General features: G+C 47.1%; 1 protein-coding gene across 1 annotated transcript in view; it reads right to left on the reverse strand.

Annotated features, from left to right (window-relative positions):
• The window catches only part of PRKCA (protein kinase C alpha), a 387,023-nt gene that overhangs the window by 106,786 nt on the left and 261,952 nt on the right, over nt 1–18,285 (reverse strand). The window contains exons 4-5 of the mRNA XM_012747264.3: nt 13,199–13,310; nt 9,374–9,502 (exon numbers count right to left, since the gene is read on the reverse strand). Coding sequence (XP_012602718.1) covers nt 9,374–9,502; nt 13,199–13,310 — 241 coding nt within the window. The remainder of the gene's footprint in view (nt 1–9,373; nt 9,503–13,198; nt 13,311–18,285) is intronic.

Genomic DNA, 18,285 nt, shown 5'->3' on the forward strand with positions numbered 1-18,285 from the left:
CACTCCTTGATGTTCATTTATATCGCGGGTGACAACTTTGCCAATATCGTGCCCACAAACACTTCTTATATGTATGTACACATCCCTATATATGATTCTTTTAGCTGTCTAATTCAGGTGGTTTTTTTCTTTTCTTTTCTGCCTGGGCCATTTGGAAAATTAGTATAATTTAAAGCAGAAGCTCCCTAGGGACACAGACCACTAGCGGCTCCTGAATCCTGGGCAGTATCTGCCCATCCATGTGGGTGGCAGTTTGGCAAGGTGTGTAGTGGCAAGTCCCATGCAGCCAGCCCCAGGTGGGTCTAAGAAAATGGTCAGTGGCTCGCCTGTTTTTCTGGGGCCAGAAGCCAGGTGAGTGGTCTTCACGATCAGGCTGTAGGGCCCAGCCTCAGTGTAGAGCCACAAAGAAACACTCAGGTTTGGGGCAGAATAATCATATCTCCTTTGCTCTGCTGCCCACCAAAAGGAAGGGCACCGGTAGCCACGGACAGAGGCATGTGAGGGTTCCTGGAGTTAAGAGAATGCAGACAGGGCAGTGGGAATGGTGAGGTGCTCTGGTGATGCTTCACCCAGGGGCCTCACCCCCAGGTGTCCAGCCCAGGACATCCACGGAGCTCATTTAAATACTGGATCAGCTGGAAGAAAGCTCTGGACATAGATATCATTGCCAACTCTTAGGGAGTTTACAGTTGGTTTAAGAAATTTCAAACTAGGCCAGGCGTGGTGGCTCACTCCTGTAATCCTAGCATTCTGGGAGGCTGAGGCGGGCAGATTGCTCGAGGTCAGGAGTTCAAACCAGCCTAAGCAAGAGGGAGACCCTGTCTCTACTATAAATAGAAAGAAATTAATTGGCCAACTAATATATATAGAAAAAATTAGCCAGGCATGGTGGCGCATGCCTGTAGTCCCAGCTACTCGGGAGGCTGAGGCAGGAGGATTGCTTAAGCCCAGGAGTTTGAGGTTGCTGTGAGCTAGGCTGATGCCATGGCACTCACTCTAGCCTGGGCAACAAAGCGAGACTCTGTCTCAAAAAAACAAAAAAAAAGGAAATTTCAAACTAACTGTGAAGTTGAAAGAACAGTACAATGAACACCTATATCCTTTTCATCCGGGTTCACGAGTCATCAAATCCTGCCTCACCTGCTCTTGCCTGCACACGTGCTCTCTCCCTCTCCTCCTCTTTCCAACCCCCAGGATTCTCTACTGTTTGGTTTTTGTTTTTTTGCTTTTACTGAACCATTTGGAAGTAAGTTGCAGACATCAGGAAAAATGACCCCTCAAACATCTTAGCATTCTCCTCCACAATCACATTACCATTATCACCTAGAGATCTCACACAGATACTACAACATTATCTAAAATGCAGCCCAGCTTTGCATTTCCCCGATGGTCCCCCAAATGTCCTTTATAGCTGTTTTTGTTTTTCTGGATCCAGGATCCAACCAAGTGTTACAGATTGTCGGGTCTCTTTAGTCTCCTTTAATCAGGAACAGCCCCCTTGAATGCTTTTTTTTTTTTTACCTTTTTTTTTTAAGAGTCTGGGCCGCTTATCGTGCAGAACATGTCAGTGCCTGGATGTGTCTGGTGTCTCCGTGTGGTCCCCACACTGCCTTTCATGATTAGATTCAGGCTATGAGGCTCTGGCCAGAACAGCTGATGGGTGATGCTGTGTCCTTCCCATGACAGCACATCAGGAGGGCTGTCCCTTCAGTCTATGGCACTGGGGAGGCTGAGTGCCGCGGACTGAACGCGTGTGTCCCCCCGCCTCAAATCCACATGTTGAAGCCCTAATCCCAGCGTGATGGTGTTTGCAGGTGGAGCCTTTGCCAGGTAACTGTGACATGAGGATGGGGCTCTCATGAAGGAATTGGTGCTCTTATAGGGACAAAAGGGAGTGTGCTTGCCCCCTGCTGGGTGAAGACACAATGAGAAGACGGCCACCTGCAAACCAGGAAGAGGGCCGTCACCAGACACCAGACTCCTCGTTAATTACAAACCGAAAAGGACACCTCTGCAGGGAGGCATCTGCTGAGAACACCTGAGCCAGGTGATCAAAGGTGGCGTCGCCAAAACAGACAGTCTGGCTGGACGTGAGGACAGGCAGCTTGTCACGGGCACCCTCTCCCGTCACAGACACACCGGCCACACCATTCTCTGTGCTCCTGATCTGGATCCAAATCCCACAGCCAAGATTTTATTTAGCAGAAATTACTTCCAACTAATACCTTTTCCTTTAAATAAGCAGCTCGGGCCCACTCCTCCTTGCTGGCAGCCCCAGACTGGTTATTATATCCCACAGCCTGCCCGCCTGCTACGGCAAAAGGCATCCGTACAAAGCTTTTAGGCAAAGATTGGGCTGCCTGCTGTGCCCTCCTTTCCTGGCAGGGACAGAGAAAGCCCACGGCCACTGTGCACCTCAGGTGGCGATGTCTGGGGTTCGGGTGAGGATGCTGTGCCCTTGTTGAAAATGTGGCCACCTGGATCTGAAAATCTTTCCTGTTTGAAAAGAATGAACTTGGAGCCTATATTGCATGGCTCCTAAGGATCGTGCAATCTGTAAACTGGGATGACTGCGGCCCTAATCCTTTGAAAATGGGAAGAAACAAATTTCCCTCCAGCCCTCCCCACCTCTCACTCGAAACTCCCCAAATCCTGGACGGTGCTGAGTTTCCCGAACATGCTCCGTGTCTTTGCCTGGAGTGCCCTCTCCTTCCCAGTCCTCTGGCTCCACTGCCACTTCTATGTGAGGCTGCCACCTGCAGCTTCCTCAGGGTGGTTGAGACGCCCTTCTCCCGAGCTCCCCCTCCCGCTGCACTTCAAGGGACCTAGTGCACTGCCCTGGAATTGTTTTTGTCTTAATTGCCCCCAAAGACCAGACACGGCACGACAAGGTCCACGTCTTAATCACCTTAGCATCCCCGGCGCCTGGCAGAGAGCCAGAGCCATGCTCGATAAATGTACAATGAATGGACGAATCAAAGACTGAATGATGGCTATGCGGGGCCGAGTTACATTACCTCCATTCTGTTGCAAAGGCACCAGGATAAGGTGGAAGGACACACAGAGGGAATGCCACTGTATCATCACAATCGCATGACGGCAAGTCTCACTATGTGGGGTGCTGAGACAGACGCCGAATCAGGCAGGGCCCTGGACGGTAGACCGAGGGGGGGACCCTACACTGCAAGGAGCCTCAGACCTTGGGAGAAGTTCCCCCTCCCCTAGGGAAGCTCCGTGTAGAGCTGCAATCTCTGAGCCAAATCAACAACCCCAAGTACTTGAGAAAATTAGGCTCTTCTTCAGAATAATCTGTTTGTGAAAGAGATGTGTTCCTGAAACAGCTGTGAAGCACATATATTTTTTCTATTTACTTACAAGATTAAATTGAAAATTGGTTCCCATGAGGCATTTTTTTTTTACCACTCCTCTAAACCAAGCAAAAAAAGCACATAAGAATGTAGAAAACCTATTAAAATCTCCTATCAGAAAAAAAAAAAAAAGACACCATTCTGATAACATCAGCACCACTGCCCAAAGGCAAAAAATAAAAATACACCACTGGAGGCCTTTCCCATAAATACCCACCAGTCTAGGAAGAAAACTCATCTCCGACTTCAAAAGGGTGATTTCCATGCCAAAGCAGCACCCAGTTGGGAGTTTCTAAGTTACTTTGGGAATCATTTTCAACCTGAGCGACTCTCCACACAGGTAAAAACAGAGATTGGGCTAATTTAGCAATTAACACAAGCTGCTCAGGGTTTAAGTGCATTTTCCAAGAAATCATTTGCACTTGGACCATAAACTCTGCTCGTTATGCCTTATTGTTTGTATTTGCCTTCGCATGAAAGCCAGGCTAATTCCCACTTCCTCCCCTGGATCTGAGCCCCCTTCCTTCTGCCTCTCAAGTGTCTACAACAGCCCTTCAGTCAGCTTCCCCGCAAGGGGATCCCTCCGTCCCTCCCCGCCCCTGTTCCCGGTCCCATTCCCCACCCTAAGCACCTCCCAGTGGTGTTGAAAGGAATTAGAAACGTATTACCCCAAAATGTATTTCTTTGACATATTTTGAGATGGCTTCCATGAGCCTCTCAGAACTGTCCTTTTCAGGGGGAGACCTGCATCTGCAGAGAAGAAAAGATTAACTGAGAGTCTGACACCTTTAGAGGTCGGAGAATAAACACTGACCATCTATCCACTCCCTCTGAGGGCTGCTACCCGTAAGGTTTCATTACTAACAAGACCACCTTTGCTAGCTAGTCAAGCCTCTTCCTCCCCTCCTCCCCAAATCTGCTTTTCTGCTTTCAAGCCCCCATTCTTTAAAAAAAACTCTGTTAAAATAAGTCTGTGCAGCTTTTCTCTTATTAATCTGCTTGATTGTGAGTCGATTTGGGGGAAGTTTTCCCTTCGCCCCAACAGTGTAACCACATGGTCACCATGCAATTTGGCACTGAATTATGTATCTACGGACTTGGATTGTTCTTTATGCCCTTTCACATGCAACTTGTTGCTCCCCTGGTTCAAAGTCCCATGTTTGGACTTTCTGTAACTTCAAAGAACCTCGTGGAGCGCTGACTGTGGTTTCGGCAAATATTTATGGCTTTACTGTTTGCTGAAAAGGAGACTCTTTAATTAATAAAAGAGCTGTGGGACATTCACAGCTCGGGCATTGACAGCAAGGGCGTGGGAGCCAGCGCCGGGCTGGAGCTGTGCTACTCTCTGCCCTGTAACCTGCAGCAAGCCTCCCCGTCTCTCAGCTCCTCTGCTCATCTCGAAATTGAGGACAATTAAAGCACCTACTTCCTGAGATTGGAGAGTCAATGAAATAAAAAAAAAATAAAGAGCTCTGAGCAAAGAAAGGCCCAGTGCTGTGAACAGCAAGCACTCAATAAATGGCAGCTCTTGTTATCAAAAACAATCTCGTGCCCGAACTGTGTGTTTGGGAGGAGGTGCGGGAAGGTAATGGGGGGTGGGGAGGATGCCAGCTGCCACCGGCAGGTCCTGCTCCAAGCTTTGCTCAGTATCACTTGCAGTCCTTTTATACTGGCATTAGAGAAATCTGATGTCTTCTCTTGGGCTCTTTAATACAATTCCGAGTGACTTAACACAGGTAACCTGTTTTTCACAAATCTCTATCAGGTACTCTTTAAAAATGTGATTACTTTGAAACTGAAACTATGGCTATGCAAGGATGTTATAACACAGGGCTCTCTGGGTGAAGTGTGTACTCTGTACTCTTGTGACTTTTCAGAAAATCTTAAATTACTTTAAAATTTTAAAAATATGATTATTAATTATTTTCTTGAATTTTACTTTCTATACTTAGGCTTGGATTCGCTTCACACATGTAATGGTATTTTTAAAAAAAGACTCCAATTCTTATTGATACTGTCATTAAAATATCTTCTATTTCCACCATTTAAATATTTAACCATCAAATTGACCATCTGTGTGACTTTGGGTTAGTTCACTTCTTTGTGCCTCATTTTCTTCATAATAAAGTAAGCAGTGCTCACAGATTTAAGTTAGCTGTGTAAAGTACTGAGAAAGGGGCCCTTTTGTGCAAAGCAGTCAGTAACTGTTATCCGCTATGGTCTGAACCAGGGGTCCTCAAACTTTTTAAACAGGGGGCCAGTTCACTGTCCCTCAGACTGTTGGAGGGCCGTTGGAGAGTGCGGCGCACATTCCACACGAGCGCACTGTGGGCCCGGGACGAGTCGGCTGCTAAGCAGGACAGGCAGCGGAGGCAAAAACACCCGGCGGGCCAGATAAATGTCCTCAGCGGGCCGCATGTGGCCCACGGGCCGTAGTTTGATGACCCCTGGTCTGAATGTTGGTGTCACTTCATAATTCATAAGTTGAAACTTAATCCCTGATATGATAGTATTAGGAGGTGGGGCCTTCGGGAAATGATTGATGAGGGCTCTGCCCTCATGAATAGGATTAGTGCCCTGATAAGAGAGATTGCAGAAAGCATGTTTGCTCCTTCTACTGAAGCTGCCCTTCAATAACGGGATATAAGGCGAGTGGTAGTGGCCTAGATACATAACAACGATAATGATTAGTAGCCACCCCCGTTTGCTACTCTATAATTGCCACTCCAGAGCCACACAGCTGGTGTCCGTAAAGATTCTTAACGTTCTCTGCAGATAACATCACCTTTTTGAAACCTAAAGGTAGTATTTAATGTATCTTCCAGGCCCCACATTCCAGTGGATTGACTGGCCCACCCAGATGAGCCTCCCGTACCAAGAAATCAACTCAACTGGAACTGTGACCCCAGGGATTGGAGCAACTTGCTTCTATATCCCTATAATTTTGCCCCAATTAACAAACCTAATTGCTTAATCCGTTGCCTACCAAACTATCATTAAAAACCTCATCTTCCAAGTTCTCAGGGAGGCAGATTTGAGAAGTTTCTCCTGTCTCCCCACTTAGAGTCTGCATTCGGAATATAGACTCTTTCGATAACGTAACACCTGCTGACCCAGCACACTGGCTGCTGCGTGGGCAGCAGCACCACCGTGTGAGGACACAGTCAAGGAGACACCCTCGAAGCAGACAGCAGCCTTCACTGGACACTGGATCTGCTGGTGCCTTCATCCTGATCCTCCCAGTCTCCGGAACGATGAGAAATAAACTCCTGTTATTTATAAATTGCCCAGTCTAAGGTAATTTGTTATAATGGCCTGAATGGAATAAGACACTTCTATTGTGAAACCATTGCTGAATTCACATTCCTAGAGTAGAGTTTTATTACTACAAAAATATTAAAACTAATTCTCAGCCGGGTGCGGTGGCTCACGCCTGTAATCCTAGCTCTCTGGGAGGCCGAGGCAGGTGGATTACTCGGGGTCAGGAGTTCGAAACCACCCTGAGCAAGAACGAGACCCCGTCTCTACTATAAATAGAAAGAAATTAATTGGCCAACTAATATATATACAAAAAATTAGCCGGGCATGGTGGCGCATGCCTGTAGTCCCAGCTACTCGGGAGGCTGAGGCAGGAGGATCGCTTGAGCCCAGGAGTTTGAGGTTGCTGTGAGCTAGGCTGATGCCACGGCACTCACTCTAGCCTGGGCAACAAAGCGAGACGCTGTCTCAAAAACAAAACAAAACAAAAAAACTAATTCTCAAGAGATTTGACCGAGATGGTTACTGTAGGTTACACTGGGTGGTTTCCATGTGTACAAACTCCATGCCCAACTCACTGAAATACAGTCCCTCAAGATGATTCTACAACCGTGAGTCAAGTTCAACTCCTGACAACAGTGGAGCCATGAGCATGACGGGAGCTCTGGCATGATGGAACCTGGCCTCCCTCTGCTGCCTGTGTACCTTGTGCCACCCGGCTAGGGCATCTGTGCCCCTCTGTGCGGCTTTACATGGCAAGGCTTGAGGGGCTAAAGAAGAGACTGGAAGATTCAGGCAGCACCATGTGGTTGCTGCTTTTATTACGGAGGAAGGCAAGCGGCAAGTCCAGCACGCACAGTGTGGGTTTTGCTTTACACCAGGACACAACAAATGCAAGCTAAACATTTAATAACTCTGCCCAGGCATCCTTGCCTTATGGTGAGCCACCAGGTGCCACATGTTAACCTCATAATTAAACTGTGGCTATTCACCTGTGATGTCTACTCTACTGCCAGCAATGGCAGCTATAAAGAAAAAGCATAGAAATGTTTGGCCAACAGGCATTCCACTTCATGCTCCATAATCCCTTACCACCTACTGAGACTATGTTTTATCGTAATTTTCTCCCAAACTGCATGCTCCCTACTCCCAGTAAGTAGTTTTGACAATGCAGGAGCCTCAGTGGACAAGAGAGAGGAACAAGAGTAAGGCTGTCGCGTTGCAAACGTTCTCATGGCCAAGCTGGTGACCCAAGATGAGTAGCTCCACTTCCCTTGAGGCAGAGAATGTTGGTGCCCGGTCAGAGTGGCCCTGGCTGCCGGCAGAGACGAGGGCACCAGCTCTGTCAAAGGGAAATGCAGGGGACAGCCACAGCCCCACGTGCAAGGGAGCGGCCAGCGGGATGCGGAGTAAATAAAGGAACTTCTCTAAAACACAAAAAATCTAAAAGGATTCTGGTCTCTGACATGGATTCCATTCCCAATTCCATCTGCACCAGCAGCTAAAGTTGGCTTGTTGCCTAAGTTATCCAGGGACAAACCGCATCCCCTCTCCCAGCAATACCCCAGAATCCTTCGTTTTGGAGTTCCCTGAATTCTTACCTGGGAGGACAGCCCTGGGTAGAACATTTGCTTAGTTTTCAAAGGGAAAAAAAAAAAAGTGAGGATGTTTCCAAAAGCAAGTATCTCTCAAATGCTCCCCTCCCCTTTTTTCTTCAACAGACCCTTCCAGCCTTTCTTCTATCTTCTGTTACCCACAAATAAATAACATTAGAGTCCTTCTGTCCATGGTCATGAAAGCTTCCGATTCCTAAGTACAAACGGGTGAAAGCGAATGCCCCCGTCGAGAGCGTGGTAGGTGGCTGGTCCACAAGGGAGCCCCATGAGCGAGGAGACAAGGCTGAGTCTAAGTGTAAACCATAAATCAATGTGAAGTAGGTCACAGCACAGAGAGGCCAAGTCATCCTGAGGACACAGGATGGGGCCTAGGACTGGCCGACTCCAGGATGACTTGATTGTGCCGACGCACCTAAGGCGGGTTTGGTGGGAGAGCCAGGCGGTGGCAGAACCCAGCCGGACACAGCCCCGGGAGGGAATTCGGTCCCGGGGCCGGCTGTTTGTAGCGGGGGTGATAATTACCAGCACGAGATCTGGAGTCAAATGTCTTGATCGCAATCCTGGCTCCTCAATTAATAACTGCAACACTACAAGTTCCCAATGTCTCTGTGCCTCAGTTTCCTCTTTTGGAAAATGAGGCAAATAATCCTAACTGTTTTCCAGAACAGTTGTGAGGACAAAACAATCAATCTACGTGAAGTTCCTGACACCACACCTGACACAGAAAGAAGCACAGGCACGCGACGGCAGTTGCTATGGTGCATTTATCAGGCTGTCGAAGCCCGATGCCACCCAACACCTGGATCATCCATCCATCCCCTCCCCTCGCCCCAGTTCCGCTCTCTCCAGCAGCATTTTGATTGATTGGCTTCCCTGTTCCCCCTGTCACTGGGAGGAAAATACACTGGCCATGCTGTCAAAATAGCCCAGACCACAGGGTGGTTGTGACTTTGTATGACATTGAGTATTTGGAAATGCAGGTGTGCACACCGGCCTCCTGGGGGGTCCTTTAATGCACATCCACGGGGCTCAGAGGCCGTGATGGTTCCACCTCCAGCCCAGCCCCCACTTCAGCTGGACCTTTGTCCCCATGCCCGTCCACACTGCTGCTCCCGGACGAGCCTGCCTTACCCGTGACGTGAAGCTTCTCATCGGTGACCTCAGCCTTCAGGTAAATCCGCCCCCTCTTCTCCGTGTGATCCATTCCACAGAGGCTGGGGACGTTGATTACGCACTGCTTGTGAACATTCATGTCGCAGGCTGTGAATGAGGGAAGCAAAGGGCGAGATGAGCATATGGACTCCAGCCGTCACTCCCTCAGTGTTTTGGTGAACGAGCAGAAGTGAAAACGAGTTACCCCCCCAGCTCAATACTTTGTTATAATGTTTTTGGTGACATAAAGAACTGCTAGCAGATGTCCCTACAGCACAGGCTTGATGTGAGTGACAATATCCCTAAAATACCCACACCATATTGGTTCAGTCTTAAACCGAAGCAAACTACCCAGGGTTGGCCCTCAGGGACTGTTTCAAATATTAAAAACAGTATACAAAATTCACACAGGTAACTGTGTACAGAGCTCGGACTAATTAATATTTTATGCACAGAGGCGGAAAATATGCACATTTTAAAAACAAAGGATACTTTCTGCCAAAGAATTCCTTATGCCTTTCTGAGCTCACCACTGAGTAAAAAAAAAAAAAACCTGTGGGTTGAGTATAGGAAATTCATAAAATTTCCCTTTCCTCGGCTAACCCCGTATTTTCAAGAAGGTTTCAGTACATTGCCTTTGTTTTGTTTTTCCTTCCCAAAGAACTTGTGTTTGATATTTTAAACCTGTCTTCAAATATTTAAATAATATTCCAAGTAAAACAAATACACGCCCGGCATGATAAGCCATTCCTTACGGCTGACATCACGTGGGCGAGGCGGGGGAGGATAAAAAAAGATCAGTCTTGTTGCAATGAACCAAGGAAACCCTGAAAAGAATCCTGTGCACTGGATATAAACAGAAGACTGTGTGTGTGCGTTCCAGGCCTGTCGTCCTTGCACCTTTACGCTTCCAGGAGGAAGGACGGCCACCGGCAGCCTCGTAAATCCTGGCCGGGAGTGCAATGAGGTCATTCTGCAACCTTCGAGGTGGAGCCTTCCTACTCATTCCATCGTGAATGTTTAATTTTAACACGCCGAAGGAAATTGCAAAAAGCATCATGAATAATGTATATTTGCTGTGATTAAACACTGAAAGCAGGATAATGGACATGGCAAGGAAAAAGCAATGAGCTGATTCACAGATGTGGATTGTGTTGGGCTTCTATTTCCAAAGTTAATTGTTCAAAATCCTGTACCTTCATTTAGCCAATAGGAGGGCTCTTGAAAAGTTGTGTTATGCATGTAACTTATGTTAACTAGGTCTTATCTTTATGAGTCTGGACACAATTTGCAATTTAAAGGCAACAAATGCCAGAGCCTCTGGAAAGTTATGTGGGCAATGGGTGTTAGGGGGAAGGCTGGAGGTGAAAGGTAACTGGGTTGTGCTCTTGTCTCAGCTCCACTGTTAAATGCCTTTTGTATCTTGAGAACTCACCTGCTCTCTTCTGGTTCCATTTCCTACCCTACAGATTAAGAGGTTGGCCTACATAAGTTACTGCTAACACCTCTCGCCCCTACTGCTAAGTGGAATTACCTACTCCATCAATCCCCCAACCCTTTTGGCACCAGGGACAGGTTTCATGGAAGACAACTGTTCCATGGATAGGAGAGGGATGGTTTCGGGATGATTCAAGTGCATTACATTTATTGTGTGGTCAAAGCTCACTGCTAGTGATAATCTGTATTTGCAGCTGCTCCCCACTGCTAGTATCACCACCTCAGCTCCACACAGATCATCAGGCATTAGATTCTCATAAGGAATGTGCAACCTAGATCCCTGGCATGCACGGTTTACAGTAGGGGTCGTGCTCCTATAACAATCCAATGCTGCTGCTGATCTGACAGGTGGAGCTTATGCAGTGATGGGAGCGATGGGGAGAGGCTAGAAATACAGATGAAGCTCCGCTTGCTCGCCCTCCTGCTGTGCAGCCTGGTTCCTAACAGGCCACTGACCAGTGCCGGTCTGCAGCCAGGAGCATGGGGACCGCAGATCTATAGACAGGACTGCAACTGTACAACGCGTAAGGGCCCAGGAAGAGCCTGCTGCTCCACGGGAGTTAATGTAGGGGCTGGGGTCCTGGTACCCATTTGCTAGTTCTCCTCTTCCTCCCAGGAAGGAACAGGGCGACAGCCCCAGAAGCCCTAAGACTCCAAGGAAGAGTTTAAAACAAAACAAAACAGTACTGGTTCAGGTCAGTTGTTTTCAAAATTTTTTAAGTAGTGGAAGCTGTTTTTCAAACAAAATCTAAAGCAGAATCCTAATATATAAACCAGATGAGTGTTGTTTTATTAGCATAAACTCAGTTAATAAGTTCAAATTTATACCCTGTACTTATTATAAAGACATTCAAGGATCACCAGGAAAGCCCTCTGATCCAAACACAACTCTGAAACCAGCTGTTAGGGATGTTCGTTGTTGTCTCAGGCCAGCCTCCACGTCTCGTGTCTGGATTTTGTTAAAGTTGTTTGGCGCCCAAAACTCCTGATTCATAAGGAAGAGTCTACGCAAACAGGTACGGCGCTTACCAGCACGCTTCACGCTCCCGGCAGACTCCTCCGTGAAGCGGCTATGGCAAGAGAAACCTGAGTCCAAGTGCTGCCCAGCCCAGAAGCCGGCAGTGGAACCTTTCCAGAGTCCTCTCTAGCGCCGTCAATGTTGGGTATGCGACACATTCGAATGTTCATTTGTGTTCCAAGTTCTCGAACCTTTAAAAGTTATTTACAAATGCACTTGGAATCAGCCCTTGCAGAGCCCCCGAAAACCACGTCTTTGGAATCCTAGGGTTTCCTGAAGCACAGACGGCCACCGGCCTGGATGGTGACAAAGGTTTTGGTAAGTTGTTCAACTGTACGGCTGTGTAAAGTGAAGAATCCGTATGTTCTGAGAAACTCTGCACCTCCTCTATAAGGTCCAAATACATTGACTTTTATATACTGTGTTTGCTCCACATAGAATACAAACACAAAGACTGTGGCCATTATAGCTGTTATTCATGAATGACAATATGCGTAAGTTTCCAAATGCCTCCCTGTCTATTATAGTTTTTATAATAGACGAGCTCGGTAATTACCTTTTCATGTCCTAAAAGCACACACTTCCATTTAAACAAACAGCCTGGAGAATCTGATAATTTAAGAATTATCGAAGCAAAGAGTTTTCATAGATGTTTTTCTTTCCTTTCTTCCTGGTGTTTGGTAGAGACACACACAGAGCGTAGTGGGCCGATGTCTTCCCTGCCAGTGTTCCTCAACGATTGCCCCTCGAACGGGGCTCATACAAATTTGATCTGTCCATAAACACACAGGGTGAATGAACTGAAGTAAGATGCTATTTATGTTCACTTTGGTTTTAGTTTTAAGGAGAGCCTACTGGATTTTTCCACAGTCTACCCACTAATTAGAGACAAGGAAGATAATGACTACGGTTGCTTAGCTTATTTTGAAGCCTAACCAAATGTGGAATCTGGAGGTGGGAGTCTTCTCTGGGCTGTGACCAGCCTGTAGTTTACAGTGATCGAAGATTTCTACCACTAAAAAAAATATATATATACATATGCAACAGCACCCACCAACTTCCTTTATAAATTGAGGCTTTTTTTGGTCTGTTCATAATCCATCAATTAAGTAGTTTAATAAACCAGAACTTCAACAGTGGAAGATTCTACCCTTTTTCCGTCTGGCATCTATCTGAACTCATTCTATTGACGAGTTGGTGCTGGAAAGGTACTCAACCTTCAGGGCTCAGTAAACCCTGGCCATGAGGCGAGGAGCCTCGCTGCGAACTGGAAAAGAAAACTTACTTACTGTCACATTTCATCCCCTGATGGATAAGCCCGTACAGCAGTGACCCGCAGTGATCGCAGAAGGTGGGGCTCCCATAGGTGTGGATTTTGAACTTGTGCTTGCTCCTGGGGTCCTGGGAAGAGAAGAAGCACAATGCTCATGCCAGTCCAGGAAAGGCCACGTTTCTGAACGAACTCAGGCCCTGCCAGCGCCACTGCCACCGCCACGTCCAGGCTCAGTAACAGCAGACTGTTCTCTGGATTCCCACAGCAGGTGGAAGTGACTCTGGAGTCACTGGTGGGTTCAGATTCCAGCTCTGCTGCCCCTCCCAGAAGCGTGGCCTTTGACAAGTTCTTTATCCTCTCCGCCTCATCTGCGAACTGAGACATTAACAGCGCCTGTCTTAATGTGGTTGTTATAAGGACAAAATGAGTGAATCCTTGTAAAATGCTTAGAAGAATGCCTTAGGCAGGTAGGTGCCAGGCAGAAAGAGCAGGTAACCTTTGCTTCTGGGGCCTCCGTTTTCTAATACGTACGACGAGGGGAAGGCGGCTAGCTAACAGATCTGTATGTTCTATCCGAACTGTAGAACAATTTCACACTCAACATGTACATAAGAGGACCCATCCTTATTAAAACTTTTCCTCCCAAACCAGTCTTTGTGGCCTGAGCAGCTGTCAACACAGAGCTGCCACCAACTGAATCAGGAAAGGCCACAGAAGAGCAGGGTTTGGGGAAGGGCAGGCGGTCCAGAGCTCTCTGTTAGGCGTGTTAAGCTTGAGCTATCCTTTAGCAGTCCAGTGCAAATGCAGAGAGACACAGGGTAGGATATTCTTGGCTTCTAACTTTCTAAGGCCCCGGGTGCTGGTGATTTAAAGGAATTCCAAAGGTGATTTTGACTTTATAAGGTCATTCACATTTTGATTGACTTTGGAACCTAAAACCTAAGCCATATAGATGCCAATGAGTCATTGTGATTACTTTCTAAAGACACAGATTTGAAAATTCTGAAATATTTCAATCACACAGAGAAGTATAAAGGATAGTAAGCCAAACAGGTATGCACCACCCAAATTAGATAAAAAGTGAGCATTGCTCCCTATTTTTCACTGTACAATTATCTTCCTTTTACAGAGATGTTAATGACCTTCCCAAAGTCACATGGCCGATGAGTGTCAGCCCTGGGATTTGACCAACGCAGGATTCTCATCCCAGGAGTATGGTCCTGGGCAAGGCATTCAGGTCACCTGGGGCTTGTTGGAAATGCAAACTATTTAGCCCTTTCCCAGACCAAGTGAATCAGAAACCCTGGGGTGGGACCTCCCGCCTGTGTTTTCACAGGCCTTCAGGTCATTCTAAGGCTGGCAGCTGCTGTAGAACAAGAGAGCTTCCTGTCACTCAACTGCGGTTTAGAAAGCACCTCCAGGTGCTGGGTGAATCCATGTGCGGATGATTAACAACAGTCTTGGGGGCAGGTCACCAGTTTACCTCCTAAGTGTCTCCCTCAGGGCAGGAAAAACCAACATCTTCCTTAAGAGATTGTTTTTCACAGAAAGGAGCCTTGACTACGGTCTGAAGTCAGACATCCAACTGCTGAAGATGTCCACCGATGTCCCAGACAGCCCAGGACACTCGGCAGAATGCTGAGGGGGCAGGCTGGCGTTAGCACCAATCACAAGCACCCACACTGACAGGAAAGGGTGTGTCCTACAACGTGGGGGGCAGAGAACACTCGAGGGGAAAGGAAGCAGCCAGTTTTCCCTGCAGAAACGAGGCATCCACCACCGGCACTGAGCAAATAAAGAATGGCAGCTCACACAGAGCCCTGTGGAGCATGCGCGCCGGGCGGCCCCAGGGAGGCTTGGTTGTCACACAGATCTCTACTGACGTGGCACACGGGCAACTTGCTTCGCTCTTCAGGAAAACCTAAGCCTTACTCATCCAGCAGCCATATGGCACCTTCAGGCTCCAAACGTTTGGAGGTGTAGGAAGAGGAAACCATCGCTTCCACCTCCCGTCCAAGTCCGGAGAGCCCCCAGGTCTTGGAGTCTTCACACCCCAAAATCACACACGGGGACAAGGATCCTGCCTATGAATTACAATGACAGTGACAGTGATAACACCACCGCCTGTTTGTTGATTGTCAAATGTGTGCAGGTGCTTTACAATAAATCTGTTTAGAACAAGAGTTTCCTGCAGAAAGAGCACTTCCCAGACCTGCATCTGACCCCAGCCCTGACACAAACCCTGCGACCTTGGAAAAGTCACGTCACTTATTTGTAAGGCAGAAATAAAACTAGCCTGCCTATGCCATGGGCTGGGAGCGAGGCTCAACTCGAGGAGCCTGTGAGAAAGGTTTTGCAACCTGAAAATCCCCAAAGAGAAGAGACTGTTGTTGTTGTTATTATTTTATCCTGGGAAGTGAAGTTCAAGGTGCCCACGGTTTCCCCAAAATGCTTCAGTGACTTGAACCTGAACGGGAAGGAACAGGACACTAATCAGCTTCAGCCCTGCAGGTGGCCAGAGGGGAGGCCAAGCTGGCAGCAGGCAGGGGATTTCCTCTCCGGTCCCGTGCCTCCTGCCCACTATACTCCATGGCTGGACTTTCGGGACAGGTGGCGTTTTGGGAAACTGTCAACCCAAACCACCGCATGCGCTGTCTGCATCACAGACATGCAGTGCAGGAGCACGAAAACTCGTTTCCAGTCTAATTAATCTCACCTAGTCTGACAGAAGAAACCACAGTGTTGGCTAAGGAGCTGTGACTCATGGTTTGCAGAGAACAGCTCCTCCTTGAAAACTCCCCAGGCTCTGTGTTTCCATCCATAGCCACTAAACCACCATGCATTTTACTTCTTTGGGCCCCGACTTCCTCATCTGGAACCCGAAGGTGTTGGGTTGGATCAGCATTTTTAAAATGGTATTTCAAAGAGCCCTGTGGTTGTCAGGAGGTGCCTGGGGCTGCTGAGGAGGGGGGTGGGAGAAGGCAAAAGAGGGGGACGACTGCTAAAATTACAGTGGAAAACAACTGGACTAGATCATCTCTTTGATTCCATTTTGCTTAAAAAAAAAAAAAAAGCTTTTTAAATTTGAAATAATTTAAGACTCACAAGAATGCACAAAAATAGTACAGACTGTTCCTGCATACTCTTCATGCAGCTTCCCCAGTGATAACATCTTACATAACCATGGCACGTTTGCAAAACCAGGACGCGGACATGCTACAGCACCACTAACCACACTACAGGCTTCAGGGTTTCACCGCATTTTTACATGCATAATTCTAATGCAAGTATTTTTATTGTACAACTTATGAGCTAAATATACTGTTTACTGAGCAGAGAACATAGTAATATTTGCTTCTTAAATACCACTAACTCAAAGTAGAACGCACCAAAGGAACATCTGTTACTTCTTTATTAAACATATAACCCGCTGGATCTCATGTTCAGGAGTCGTGGGAGGATAAGTCTAAAGATTTATCTGCAAAGTAGAATTAGGATGCTTTTCTCTAAGTAAAGGAAACGGGATGTTTCCAAACCTCTCTGACCTGCTTTTCAAAACAAAATCGTTTTGAGGCACAGGTCGAGTAGGGGTTGATCGAAAGTGTGGTGCCAGCATGGGTCACAGGAGATGGACAGGTGGGTAAGGTCCGGGGTTTCCAGGTGACGCTTGTAACCTGGATGGAAAGACAAGCAACAGAACGTCAAGGCATGCGCTGTCTCCCGCCGGCTTGAGAGGTTTCAGGGTAGTTGCTAAGTGAATCATGCAAACAGCGACTCCGAGGGTGTATATGGAGAGGAGCTGGGCCCTAGAGGAGAAGCTGAATCTTAGGGGTCCTCATGGCCAAGTCTCATGGTCCTCAGGTTTGAGAAGCTCAGGATTCTTTCGTACATCTATAGACCCTGACACCCAATCCTTCACCTGGGTGAGCCCAGGTGGCACCCCAGGGTCCCTCATCTGTGCCTTCACTTTGCCAGTTCCCTCCACCTGCCACAACCATCTCATGCCAAGACTTCACCTGCTGAGATACCCAACAAGTCAATATTGAAGGCTCCTTCTCTCTCTAGGAAGTCTCTCCAGATGTCAGTACCAGATACAGTTTTTCTTCTTCATCTGACCTGCTGAAGCATTTTTATTTCTTTTATAATATAAGGCACTTACCACATTCTGCCACTTATGATAATCAGGGTTCTACCTACCTCCCCTACCCTTTTCCCATCATTTATCTCAGATGCACACAGAGAACTGACACGACTGTTTAACAGAGAGGAAAAAGAGGTCCTAAAGGATGCCAGTGAATTTGTGACTGCGCCAGACCAAGGATAAGCATTAAGTTTTAAGTATTGACTTTACCTCTGAGCTTCCTGGAAACCAAAGCAAAAAGGGGAAAGAGACAACAACAGGTTCCTCTGGGACTACAAAGCTATCTGAACGCAGAAGTCTGTAACCTCTGAAATCATTTTGTCTCATCCATGGTAAACCTCCAATAAATGCATATGAAAGCAACTACCAAATCCTTAACAAAGCACATTCTTATCACTGTGTATCTGAGGGTTCTAGACAAAGTTATCCCACAGATAAGTTACAGCAAGTCTGGCCACACTTAGTGCCACACAGAAATGGCTGGTGCACAGCAAGTCTTCGCTATTACCAAGTCAGTAACATTCTCCTTTTTTAGTGAAACACATGACATAAATCTTCCTTTTTACTTCTCTAGGCACTGGCAGCCTCTCATTAAGTGGAGAGTGAAACCTGCTGTCACATGTCACAAGCCTGACATTACATTATAATGAAAGGGGAAAACACACAACTCAGATACTTCTGCCATATACGTAGTCAGAGGGGGAAAAAAATGAAAGCTTTGAGTAAATCTCTTTTCAGAGGCGCAAATGAGGTCTGGCCCACAAATCTAAATCTAGACCTCTTAGGAAAAAAAACAACAAATGAAAAATCCGAGTTCTATTGAAAGCATCTGCTAGCCTGTTTCTAATTTCTTAGTTTTATAATACAGCAGCTTCATTAGCCTTCCTTGGAAACATTTCTCAACATTTCTACCGAGACCTTTCAGAGTCTGTATTATCGTCACGTTACCACCATCGTTTCAC

This window comes from Microcebus murinus, chromosome 18, assembly GCF_040939455.1.
Source record: "Microcebus murinus isolate Inina chromosome 18, M.murinus_Inina_mat1.0, whole genome shotgun sequence".
Lineage (NCBI taxonomy): Eukaryota > Metazoa > Chordata > Mammalia > Primates > Cheirogaleidae > Microcebus > Microcebus murinus.